Source organism: Poromitra crassiceps (assembly GCF_964638095.1).
Source record: "Poromitra crassiceps genome assembly, chromosome: 3".
Taxonomy (NCBI): domain Eukaryota; kingdom Metazoa; phylum Chordata; class Actinopteri; order Beryciformes; family Melamphaidae; genus Poromitra; species Poromitra crassiceps.
Window position 1 is genome coordinate 36,355,315 of NC_139625.1, and position 13,467 is coordinate 36,368,781.

General features: G+C 45.3%; 1 protein-coding gene across 2 annotated transcripts in view; it reads left to right on the top strand.

Annotated features, from left to right (window-relative positions):
* Window positions 1–1,557: 1,557 nt before the first annotated feature.
* LOC310773672 (palmitoyltransferase ZDHHC14-like) overlaps window positions 1,558–13,467 on the top strand; it is a 122,389-nt gene continuing 110,479 nt past the window's right edge. For both annotated transcript variants that reach the window (XM_083633595.1, XM_083633596.1), the window contains exons 1-2: window positions 1,558–2,046; window positions 2,771–3,055. In XM_083633595.1, the coding sequence (XP_083489721.1) occupies window positions 2,814–3,055 (242 nt within the window). In that variant the 5' untranslated portion in view covers window positions 1,558–2,046; window positions 2,771–2,813. The remainder of the gene's footprint in view (window positions 2,047–2,770; window positions 3,056–13,467) is intronic.

Below are 13,467 nucleotides of genomic sequence, written 5' to 3' on the forward strand. Positions count from 1 at the left end.
AGACGCACAAGGGAGAGACCAATAACAGTAATAATATGCAGATTAGTGTCAAAAAGAGTTGAATCACAAACTGGGTAATCATCATTGGATGAGGCACACAGGTCATAATTTGACAATAGCCCAAGCCCAGGTTGGGCAACAGAGTGAGTGGGGGTACAAATCTGTGGGGCTGGGGGGCTTGGAAACATCATAAAGGCGGTACCCAGAATAGGGAGTCCAGATTATGTTGTAAATTTAAAGAGAGCAATCTAGCCCCCTCCCTATTGAGATGAAGACCATCTCTATTAAATAGGTTACGCCTGTCACAGAATAACAAAAAATTGTCAAAATAGGGTATATTATTATATGCACAGAAACCTTTCAACCACATGTGCAATTGACGAAGGCGGCTATGCGCGATCGATTCCTAGGCTCACCCGCTGCGCGGCCTCGCCTGTCCTGCAGCTCGCATTCGCCCGCTGCGTGGCCTTGCCCGCTGCTCGGCTGCTATGTGGCCTTGCCTGCCCTATGTCTCCAGCTCTCTCTCCCTCAGTCTCTCCCCCTCTCTTCTCTCTCCCCCCGTCTCCTCTCCCGTGACTTTGTGTGTGAGTGAATGTATGACATCACTGATGTCATAATGCCTATGTATGATATCACTGATGACATCAGTGACATCATCACTGTACTATAGCCTTGTGTGTGAGTAATTCACTGATGATGTCATTTATGAAATCTCTGATGATGTCATCAGTGGGACAGACAGAGAAACAGAGAGACAGAGCCCAGACAGACAGAGCCCTAGCTCCCATTTATATACTGATGATGATGATAATGATGATTTAGACCCGTGGTTCTCAAACGTTTTCACATCAAGGACCCCTCAACTGACACAAATTAGACCATGGACCCCCATTTGATAAGAGTTTGTCCCAGGGTCCCCCATCTGATCTGAAGATTTTTGCTTTTAGATATTGTATTAGCCTAGTACAGAAAGTGTATGAAATCCAGGACCAAACAGTCATACATTCTGTCATTGTTACTTATTATGGTTTGAATTACAGTGAAAATAAATGATCCACCTTTTTGCTGAGCAGTGGGGACCCTCTGGAACCCCTTCAAGATTGATTTAGACCAGACATTACTGAAGTAATCAGCATCCAAGAGCAGGGCCTCCCAAACGTTTTTCATGTTAAGCACCCACAAATGGATACGCATTAGAACAGACTGTATTCTTTGATTTGTAAGACTCACTGTGTTCTTTGATTTTAGATTTTACTGCAGGTGAGGAGTGGCCAGACCCCTGGGACCCCCTCAAGGACCCCTGGAGGTCCCTAAACCTCCCTTGTGAGCTACTGACTAGTAGCACTGGAGCTGGAGGTCCCTAAACCTCCCTTGTGAGCTACAGAATAGTAGCACTGGAGCTGGAGGTTCCCGGGCCGCTGTTTGGGAACCCTGGCTATAGACCATCCTCCTCTTGCACCCCCCAGTAGTGACTTCAGCCTCGGGTGAAGGGGGAGGAGCAGGCTCGGAGGCTGCTCTGCTGCTCCCATGTTGATGTTTGTTGTTTGCGAGGGCGGCAGCACAGCACTGTGTGGAGCAGGACCATGTTAACACGCAGGGCTGTCGACTCGCCTGCCTGCCTGCCTGCCTGCTTCCTGGGGGAATGCTGCAACTTTTTCAGAGGACGTGGATGAATGGTGAAGATTTACGAGGATTATTCGCCGTCTGTTGTTGTGAAACACTTCTACCAAAACACAGGAGGTCCTCCTCCATTCGCGTTGTGCGCTAGTGTCTTTCTGAGCGACGGGGGCAGCCAGGATGCTGGAGCTCGTCTGAGCGCCCCGTCGTGTGCTGTTTCTCTGGATTTGGCTCGCACGGGCTTTCCTTTTCAATCAAGACCAAGTTGTCGTTGTTTTTGGCGGCGAGCTACCAATTCGAAACTCCCATTTTTACCATTAAACTTCAAAGAAGATGGTGTTCTTCGTTTTGTCCTCAGCCCGTAACAAACCTGGATAACGAGAGGAGTAGCTACGTGACAACACCCCAGCACGACGACACTTTCCCTCGGTAAGGGCAGCGCAATCATCTGTCGCTTTCGGAGCTGGGATTCCGTTCATGGAACGACACAGTTACGAAAGGGGCTACTGTCACTTCTCCTCCAGACCATTGCTCCAGACAGGCAGCAGAGAGACGGGGTGTGAAGCCTGCTGTGCTGTGTGGTGCTGTCTGTAATGCAATGTGGCTGACAATGCAGGCGAGGAATACAATTACATCTTCATTTTGGCTCCTCTTGCGTTTGAGAGTTCAAAGTAAAGCGCCAAGTTAAAATGTGTAGTTGTGTGGCTGATGTGAGTAATAATCGAGACTAAACCCACGGTTGCAAGTTGGCTAACGTTAACTTAGCAAACTAGCAGTTGTATCATCAACTTGCTAGCTGTGCTAGCTTTAGCAAGTCAGTCAGCAGCACTTTACCTTTTGTTGCCAGATAATGCTAGCAAGGTTGCATGCTAACAAAGAAGCTAATAGTTGTTACGAGTCAGCTGCTAGTAAAGTAACGCTAATTTGCTGTTGTTGGCAGGGATAACTAAACTCATCTGTCTTCATTTTAGCTTTACCGAGGTTGCTTGCTTGCACAATAAGTATTGAGAATGCTACGCAAATGACACGCTGTGGCTGTGTTGTGCACTTTTCACAAACTTTTTTCCACCTACACCCATACTTAAGGCATTGGTCTAAGTTTGGATATGGCTTAACGTATCTGTTGTACTGAACTGGTTTATTCTCCTTACAGAGGCCCGGGACTCATTCAGCTGTGGGGATTTAAACAGCAATTGATGCATCTCGGGGTGTCTGAGTCCATGAGAGAGTGCGAGTACAGCCAGATCAGCACTCGCAGCTCCACTCCGATGGAGACCCCTTACAAAAAGAGGACCCCGAAGAAGAGAAAGTGGGAGTCCTTCCAAGGTCGGAATAAATTTTACTGCAATGGAAGGATTATGATGGCCAGGCAGACAGGGGTTTTCTACCTCACCCTTGTCCTCATTCTGGTCACATGTGGACTTTTCTTCACTTTTGAGTGAGTATTATTGAAATTATGTTTAGTCTTTTCTGTTGTTGCTGTGCACATGGCAGTTGTGGACCAGGGATTCCTGAGCTGTCAGCAAAAGGTTTAGATATAGGTCAGTTATGTCACTGTCGCATCATTCATGCATGCCTCAGGGCACAGGGAGATTTCATTACAATCTCGCTGGGGATTATACAGAGGCTTCTGCTGTGAGGAAGTAGATACAATGTGACGTACAATCATTCAACTTTTGGCAGTGACACACTTGTTTTGCTGGGGGCTATTACTGATGGAAACTCCTGTGTGGTTACTTAAAAAAGGTGTGGTTTTTCTATTTGAATTTGCCCAACATCTTGTATGTGTTTTACATGCCCATGCATGTTAATATGGTAAGTGCTTTCCCTTTCCTCCTGGCTTCCACGTTATTGGAGTGGCAGGGTGGCCTAGTGATAGAGATCATCCTTCAGCCCTGTGTCAGCAAGCGTCCAGCTGAAGTGTCCTTGAGCAATACACTCTATCTAGCCTGATGATATCAGACTGAACTGTCAATACACTCTATCTAGCCTGATGATATCAGACTGAACTGTCAATACACTCTATCTAGCCTGATGATATCAACTCACTATCTAGCCTGATGATATCAATACACTCTATCTAGCCTGATGATATCAATACACTCTATCTAGCCTGATGATATCAATACACTATCTAGCCTGATGATATCAATACACTCTATCTAGCCTGATGATATCAATACACTCTATCTAGCCTGATGATATCAATACACTATCTAGCCTGATGATATCAATACACTCTATCTAGCCTGATGATATCAATACACTCTATCTAGCCTGATGATACCAATACACTCTATCTAGCCTGATGATATCAATACACTCTATCTAGCCTGATGATATCAGACTGAACTGTCAACTTGTTACACTCCATTTCCATCTTCTAAGCCAAAACTCAGCTCTGTGGAGTGGGCGGATTCAAATGTCTTGACCTAGGCAACACTGTATCCCTGCTAGGTCAGGGTGCTGCTCTGTAACTGATTCTGACGTCTGACCTTCCAGGATGGGTGCTAATGAGAGAGAGAGAGAATCCATGCATGGATGCAATGCAAGAAACTACCACATTACCATGCATGTTGTCTGGTAATTTTGTGCATCTAACAGATATTGGCAGCCTAGTTGAGAGGGTGACTCTGTCAACTGCTGCACAGTCTCATAGGTCACACATCACATCACAAGGTGAAAATGAGGAAGGGCTCACTCAAGAGGAAGTACCAGATCTACCTTAGACCGGTTCAACAGTTTGTTAATGGTTAAATTTGCCTTCAGGCTTTGGTGACATGCAATTCCTGACTTATGGAGCTGTTGTGCTGGCCTACACAGTGTATGTCTAGTGTCTACCTGCAGTACATGATGTGCTACTTAATCACAGTCCCAGAATCCCCACAGGAGCCCTCTGCCTTCTCCTGGTGGCAGAGCAACCTGTAATCACCAGAGAGCATGTTCATCTCCACACGCTCTCATCCAACACATCTTCACCTCATCCAGGACCAGGATGTCCTAAATTGGCCCTCTGTGACTGGAGGACATGATACAACATGTAGAGACAGACACTGACCTGAGCACTGTTGGCACGGGGTGTACCATGAGAGATGGCGCATTGTCTGTCTTCATTTGCCCTGACTAATCACTCTGTCCTCTATTACAGTAAGCCCAGGGCTCTTTGCTACAGTAGATAAGAATCCTGCTCCATCATGAGATTGGTTGCTCAATCGGACAGCCTTTATCAGGGTCACTTGTTTCAGAGTAACGGAGAGCCTGGGAAATATGCTGCTGTCCAGTATCTGCACTGTCCCTGTAAAACTGGTAAGACTTATAAAGTGAGTGTGCTCCAGTGATGTAGCTGTAAATAAAAAGGTGGGTAAACAGTTACCTCCAGTCGGTGGTCATCCTTGCAAGGGGAACAGCTACCTATATAAACAAAAGTTTATTCCAGCAACATATTTGTTTTTCTATTAAAAAATGACCATATCTTCATATAACATAACTTACTATGGCTTATACTATGATTTAATCTCATAAAGATTTATGTTCAGGCAAAAAGATGGTTAACACATTCACTGCCAACAGTTTTTTTTTTTTTTACTGTAGGTAGCTTCTGCCAAGTTTTTTTTTTGAGGATTCTGGCTCATCTTTCAAGAGCCGAGGATTATTTTCTGCTAGTATTTTGTGAACACAAAATATCTCAAAAGAACTAATAGAATGTGTGCTTTCTCTGTCTAAAAGAGTTAGTTTGTAGAGTTAGTAGTTATGTAGGCATTAGCAGTTGAATACAGCATGGTTTCAGCGTCTGAAAATTTAAGCTGAGATAAATGGCTTTTTGTGAAATTCGATACAACAGTCACTTTAACCATTTATTTTTGGCATCAGTAAGACGTCAGACATCTAAACAATAGTTTTGAACAGTAATTTCCTCCATAACAGCAGGAAACCCCCCTCTCCTTCAAACTCCTCCCTCCGTGTGTGTTCCCCTCCTCCCTCCGTGGCTGCAGCGTTTGTCACAAGCGAGTTTCTGCTGTCTGTGCTGCCTGGTTGCCCCTCGTCGGGCGAGTCTGGATGGGCTCGCTCGTTTCTTGGGGTTTCGGTTGAGAGCTTTGATGAAGCTTTTGCGATTCTGGTCTTATTTATGCTGCGTGTTTCAAAGTGTGTTGCACCCATAATCTATTATGCAAATTTGCAATCCCCCACCGCCAGCTCCCAGCCCGAAAGCGAAAGCGTTTTCGCCAATCCATTTTCATGAGAATGGCTTCCTCACGCGGCTGTTTTTTCTTGGCTTTCTCTCGTCTGGAGAGCACTGTCGCCACTTAGTGGGTCGGTAAAATAGATTATACACATTCAATACCTCCCATATTCTTATAGGAGATGTAAAAGGGTTCGATCGACGTCCCACCGTCAAAATTGTTTTTTTTTTTTTTTGGACGAGATATCTCGTCCACGGCAGTCAACCGTTGGTTTCTGCTTGACGAGATATCTCGTCCACGGCAGTGAACGTGTTAAAGTCTATTCTATAAATAAAAAAATGTGGGTAAACTAGGGCTGCAACTAACGATTATTTTGATAATCGATTAATCGGTAGGGTTAGTTGTCGATTAATCGATTAATCGGATATATTGAAATCGCTCAGAAATGCTCGATTTAACCCTTTGATGCATACAATCCCAACATTACGATGATTCTAGTAGTCCCTGCAACATAAGTCTGCATCAAAACATTCTTGTTTATACTGTATTCATTAGTGGTTTATATTGGAACACTTCAAACTTGCATACAAAAAGGGGGAAACCACAACCAAGTTAAATTGTAGAAAACTGTTTTTATTTACTCAAGAACATGAACACTTCACCAACACCACTTCACTTCCTCTCTCCTTCACTGCCTACTTCCTTTAGCCCTTCACCACTTCACCTCCCCTCTCCTCCCTCCAGATATCTTCATATCTTCTTAAATAAAGTGCTTTAACGGACCTGCTCCTGGAATGTGTCTTCATATTTTCGCTCCATCAGTTTTGTGAAGAATGTTCTTGAAGGAAGAGTGTAGCCAGGGTGGAGGGTGTTAATCATGGCAATGAAGCCTGTATCTCCAACCATTGACATGGGCCTCATGTCGGTGACCAGCATGTTCAGGACACTGTCTGTCATGATGGCTGCTTGCCTTGGTGTACAAGCCGCATTCCCCACAACGAAACGCCTCATGGTGAGTTGTTTTTTTCTGAAATGAGAAAGACAGTATGAGCGAGTATGCCTAACAGCACTATTAACATAAAACTCAATAAAACTCACTCATTGATGATTTAGTTGATAATTGCTTATGTAAAGAAGGCCTTTATATAACAGAAGCCTCAAATGAAATTTGTCTTAGCTCACTCCTTACATTAAGATGCACACACACACACACACACACACACACACACACACACACACACACACACACACACACACCAATGAACAAGGGACAACAACATCTCTTTTAGCCTTAGTTTACAGACCAAGTCTGCTCTACCACTAACGTTAGCAAGTTAACGTAACGTTAACTAGCCGGTCGGCTATAACGTTAATGTTGTCGACCTGGATGCGGGCGGAATGCGCATCGACTGTTAACGTTAGATAAACAAAACAAACTATCTGCTGTCTGCTCTACCACTAACGTTAGCAAGTTAACGTAACGTTAACTAGCCGGTCGGCTATAACGTTAATGTTGTCGACCTGGATGCGGGCGGAATGCGCATCGACTGTTAACGTTAGATAAACAAAACAAACTATCTGCTGTGAGACGAACATTTCCACTTCAAACAACAATACACATGGGTCTAATAATGTAACACTAGTTTACATGCATATCGAGTTTGTAGTAGAATAACGTTAACTTACCCCGCTGCTGAGCTTGGCACCATCCAATGATCCAACATGTTTGCGTTTAAGGTGTTCACGCAGGGCCGTTGTGCTGCCATGCCATGCAAGATCGGCTTTGCACATTTTGCACGTAACAGACTTTTTATTTCCAGTTAATATGAAGTGCTCCCAATTCCCAAACTTGCTAAGTTTTGGGTCAAGCTGCTTTCTCCTCGGCCATGTTTCCAAGTTGTTTGTCGTTTACTGCGCGTGCGCAAGGCGAGTGACGTAGTCGGCTCCGCGACAGCGGGGCCAGGGAGTGACGTAGCCAGCACTGCGCCGCAGCAGCTGCGATCAGCTGTTGTTTTTTATCAACAAAACAGATGGCTCTGCGGTCCAACTAATCGCGAGGCAACGAATCGATAATCAAATTCGTTGCCAACGAATTTGATCATCGATTTTAATCGATTTAATCGATTAGTTGTTGCAGCCCTAGGGTAAACTGAGATTACCTTGCACTATCCCTTGTGTGCTCTTTTACAAACCACTGGCAGTTTGTCTTCTCATATGCCTGTGTGTGTGCTGTAATGCTACACTTTGCACATCAATCAGCAGTGACCTCTGGACCACTTGATCTTTCAATGCATTGTCACCTCAGCAGAGATACAGACGTAACCCATGAGCAAAGGCCAGACTACTAGACCGGGGCCGTCGCAGGCAAAACATACAACGGCCTTTGCTGTGGAACATTTGACTTACTAAAATGACAGCGGAAAAGAGCGCCATGTCTATTTGAACCTGGATGTTCCCCAGCAGCCACCTGGAGGACGCCAGATGCTTCCAATGAGAGCTCTCCCCCTCAAAGGGCTTCATTTCCTGCAGCGCGGCCGGCCAGCCAGCCCGTGTGCTGTCCTCTGTTTGTTGTGACTACAGGAGACATTTCTCAGGAACGCCATGGGACCACAAAGCCACTCTTCAGCTGAGCACTGTCCCGTCTCCTCTGTGCACGCCCCCGGGCCAGGCCAGTCCTCCTGACTTTCCTCTCACTCGCTCTGCCCAGCCCACATCAGCTGAAAGGAGACATTTATTGGACAGGGCTATAGTCAGCGGACCTGCACATTGGCTTCTGTTGTCATTAACCGTAATGCGTTTCGATTAGATGTGTTTTTCTAAGCCCACTCTACAGCTGTCAGCAGCACAGTGGAGAACAAGCCCTCATCCATTACGTGCAGTGTGTGAGGGCCTCTCCTGTCTGCGGAGCCTGTGTAAACCTCTGTATCCTACTGTACAAGTGCACTGAGCTGTGTAAACCTCTGTATCCTACTGTACAAGTGCACTGAGCTGTCTAAACCTCTGTATCCTACTGTACAAGTGCACTGAGCTGTGTAAACCTCTGTATCCTACTGTACAAGTGCACTGAGCTGTGTAAACCTCTGTATCCTACTGTACAAGTGCACTGAGCTGTGTAAACCTCTGTATCCTACTGTACAAGTGCACTGAGCTGTGTAAACCTCTCCTACTGTACAAGTGCACTGAGCTGTGTAAACCTCTGTATCCTACTGTACAAGTGCACTGAGCTGTGTAAACCTCTGTATCCTACTGTACAAGTGCACTGAGCTGTGTAAACCTCTGTATCCTACTGTACAAGTGCACTGAGCTGTGTAAACCTCTGTATCCTACTGTACAAGTGCACTGAGCTGTGTAAACCTCTCTATCCTACTGTACAAGTGCACTGAGCTGTGTAAACCTCTGTATCCTACTGTACAAGTGCACTGAGCTGTGTAAACCTCTCTATCCTACTGTACAAGTGCACTGAGCTGTGTAAACCTCTGTATCCTACTGTACAAGTGCACTGAGCTGTGTAAACCTCTGTATCCTACTGTACAAGTGCACTGAGCTGTGTAAACCTCTGTATCCTACTGTACAAGTGCACTGAGCTGTGTAAACCTCTGTATCCTACTGTACAAGTGCACTGAGCTGTGTAAACCTCTGTATCCTACTGTACAAGTGCACTGAGCTGTGTAAACCTCTGTATCCTACTGTACAAGTGCACTGAGCTGTGTGCTCTTTTTAATTGGGTGGGATTACACTTTGGCTAACTCTGTTGCAACTAGACCACGTCACTCACTCACTCACTGCTAATGTTTCTATTGGTGGAGGAGTCTAGAAAGAGACTTGCAAGACATAGTAGGCCTTTTTGGACTGGAGGAACTTTTTCATAGTTCTAAGAACAGTTGGAGGATCTCCCCCGTTTTTGTTGTCTCAACACCGCAGGAAGTAGCAACCATCGTAGTTCTTAGAACGCCATTTTAAGGGACTTTTTTTTAGCTCCTGCCTTAGGTTAATTACTCTCCCAGCACAAGAGGAACCTGAGGGATGTAGGTTTATGGTGATTGGTCCAGACGTAAGTTGATCGAACTTCTAGAATTGCAGTGGGCGAGGCCTTTAACTTGGGCTATTTTTTGTGTAGTCTACAATGGAGTAGTTATATTTGTTTGCTAATGTGGAAAAAGAGAATTATCTCAGCAGCAACCATGCAATTACACCATTGGAATTGGAATCAGTGTGACTTGTACTTAGTAGAAAGCTGGTGTTTCAGTCACCCAGTGGCATTTTTGAGAGGGCATTGAAAAAAGGTAGAAGCTATTAGCGCGGAGCTGGCTTACGTCACTTCAGCGTTCCTATTGGCTGTGCGAATGCCAACAGAAAAAAAGCCCTTGAAGGAGTTGGTTCTCGGGGGACCTCCCCAGTAAGCACTTCCTCTCAGGAGCCCCCAGAATGCTTTGGTCTGAAAACAGAGACACACAAAGCATTAACAGGGTTCTGTGTAGCTCTCCATATTTATTTAGCTTGTTCCTCTTTTTCTGGTCCGAGGGGTGCTCTGTTAGTGACCGGCAGACTGTGCTCTGCTCAGCTTTGCATAAGGCCCGTTAGTGACCGGTGCTCTGCTCAGCTTTGCATAAGGCCAGTTAGTGACCGGTGCTCTGCTCAGCTTTGCATAAGGCCAGTTAGTGACCGGTGCTCTGCTCAGCTTTGCATAAGGCCAGTTAGTGACCGGTGCTCTGCTCAGCTTTGCATAAGGCCAGTTAGTGACCGGTGCTCTGCTCAGCTTTGCATAAGGCCCGTTAGTGACCGGTGCTCTGCTCAGCTTTGCATAAGGCCAGTTAGTGACCGGTGCTCTGCTCAGCTTTGCATAAGGCCAGTTAGTGACCGGTGCTCTGCTCAGCTTTGCATAAGGCCCGTTAGTGACCGGTGCTCTGCTCAGCTTTGCATAAGGCCCGTTAGTGACCGGTGCTCTGCTCAGCTTTGCATAAGGCCCGTTAGTGACCGGTGCTCTGCTCAGCTTTGCATAAGGCCCGTTAGTGACCGGTGCTCTGCTCAGCTTTGCATAAGGCCCGTTAGTGACCGGTGCTCTGCTCAGCTTTGCATAAGGCCCGTTAGTGACCGGTGCTCTGCTCAGCTTTGCATAAGGCCAGTTAGTGACCGGTGCTCTGCTCAGCTTTGCATAAGGCCCGTTAGTGACCGGCAGACTTTGATCTGTTTATTATACTGCTGCTTGCCCCCCCAGACGCCCATGCGTGCTGTTGTTGCACATGTTGCCTGCTCTCCCTTATGCATCATAAAAGTGCATTCAGGCACATGTTTGAAGTGGTGGTGTAGGGGGAGAAAATAGAGCAGTCTAGAGTGACCCACAGTGTTTTTGTGTCGGTCTTGCCTTTTTAATCATCTTGGAGATGATGAATTAAACAGAAATCCTGTGAGATGTAATGCGCTAGCCATCAAGCATAGGCTGTGACACTTAAGCAATGACCAGGAACTAGATGGGTTTCTGTGTGTGTCAGCTGTCAGTGTTGATGGGTGGCTGGCAGCTCAAAGGGCCTTTTTGGTTAAACTGTGAAATATGGACAAGAAAAGAGCTGTGAAAGTCTATGCAGATTCAGAATCTCTCAAGATATGCAGGCAATAACCAGAGACCTGTCAGACCACAAAATTGCCCCCCACCCACCACAAAATGATATGTTGCTATTGTTCATTCATACACGTATAGTTATTAGAATCCCTGCTTTGTCTTGCTCCTTTGAGCTCGATACAGACAGAGATGCAGATCACTTTCTCCTTTGTCACGATGAGATCAAAATCAAGATAGAAATCTACATATGATAACATTTGCCACATGTCCCGTGTGTGTGTGTATGAACAAAATATGCATCTGTCTTAGTAATTTGGTCATTTGTCGAGATGGGTGGGCACAAGTGTCTGTGTATGACTTGATTCAGCAATATGACAGACACTTTGGCAGGTGCTTAGCCACAGTGAACTTGCTCTACATGCCATTGAATGGTTTTACTGCGCCAACAAGACAGATGAGTTGTTTTGTCTTCCTACAGAACATCAACACACAAACTTCAGACACTAACATGCAAAATAGTGAATAGCCAAGCAGGGCTTGCCTTGCTTCATGATGAGCAATCCACTGAAATGTAAGTAATAATTGATTGGATTTATATAGCGCCTTTCTAGACACTCAAAGCGCTTCACATATCAGGGGAGGGAGGGGGAGGGAACTCAACTCATCCACCACCGACGTGTAGCACCCACCTGGGTGATGCACGGCAGCCAGTTTGCGCCAGAAATAAGGTTTACACTTGCAGGAAATAGGCCGTTTACTCAAGGTGTTGTGATGGTGACGTGACGTGGATGTGTGAGAAGCACACCGCCTCCTTCTGGAGGGAGGGGTGTATTGGCAGGCAAGGTCTTGTTAAGTGTACAATTACACCCACTTCTCTGCTCACACCACCCCTGCTACCACCTAATCCGCACCTGCATTGTGGCGAGTCATGTCTTTGATGGGCTCGAAAGATTCCCTGAATGTGTGAATGTGTGCCTATTTGGCTGAATGTGCGCCTATTTGGCTGAATGTGTGCCTATTTGGCTGAATGTGTGCCTATTTGGCTGAATGTGTGTGTGCCTATTTGGCTGAATGTGTGTGTGCCTATTTGGCTGAATGTGTGTGTGCCTATTTGGCTGAATGTGTGTGTGCCTATTTGGCTGAATGTGTGCCTATTTGGCTGAATGTGTGCCTATTTGGCTGGCGCACCAGCGTCCCTTCTAGGGATGTTCATCAATTATCGAAAATCGATAATCGATCGTTAAGGATTGGAATCGATCCTGTGGCATTTGGATCGATTTTTTAATTATTATTATTATTATTTTTTTTGACTAGGTTTGGGTGGAATTCGTTACTCCTCGCCCCACTCCATTGCACAGCCGACTAACGTGAGGTGGAGCTTCATATAGTCTCTAGTTTTCTGGCTGGGCACGGGCCTTTGTGCCAACAAAACTGTTTTAAACATGGGAAATTCACACCGGCATGCGCCGGGGACAGCAGTGTTGGAGAGGAGACACATTGAAATAAAGAGTTCATTGAGGAGAACACGTTGTCTTTCGTATTTTCTGCCATAGGCATTCATTTTGTAAAAAAAAAAAAAAAAAATTTTTTTTTGAAAATATTGAAAATTTTCTAAGTATTAATAAAATCGATGATCGATAATTGATCGTTAATTTTCACCGATTATCGATTTTGGAAAATTTTCAAAATGAACATCCCTAGTCCCTTCATAAACCTCTTTAAGCATGTGATTAGGATTGAGTAAAAGCTCAGCAGTTTTTGAAAGAGTGATTAAGCGTTGCTGTGCAATAGGGAGGCGAGGCAAAGGAGATTCAGCCATCAGCAGTCAGTTGTTTGGAATCATCCGGATTGGAATGAAAGAGAAGCAGAGAAATGCTTCTTCTGGAGCTTGGGTGGCTAGAAGGAAAGCATAACAGTCATAGATTTACCAATGGTTGTTTAAGGAGGCCTATTTTTAGGGGACACAAATAAACTCTAAGGGTTTTCATTTCTTCAGCTCCCGAGCGCCAAGTTTGTGCATAGTCTTGTATGAGAGAGTGTTGTCATCAGTTCATAGGACATGTTCTCATCACAGTAATATGGGAATTCTTTGGAAAAACATTCTCACCTGTG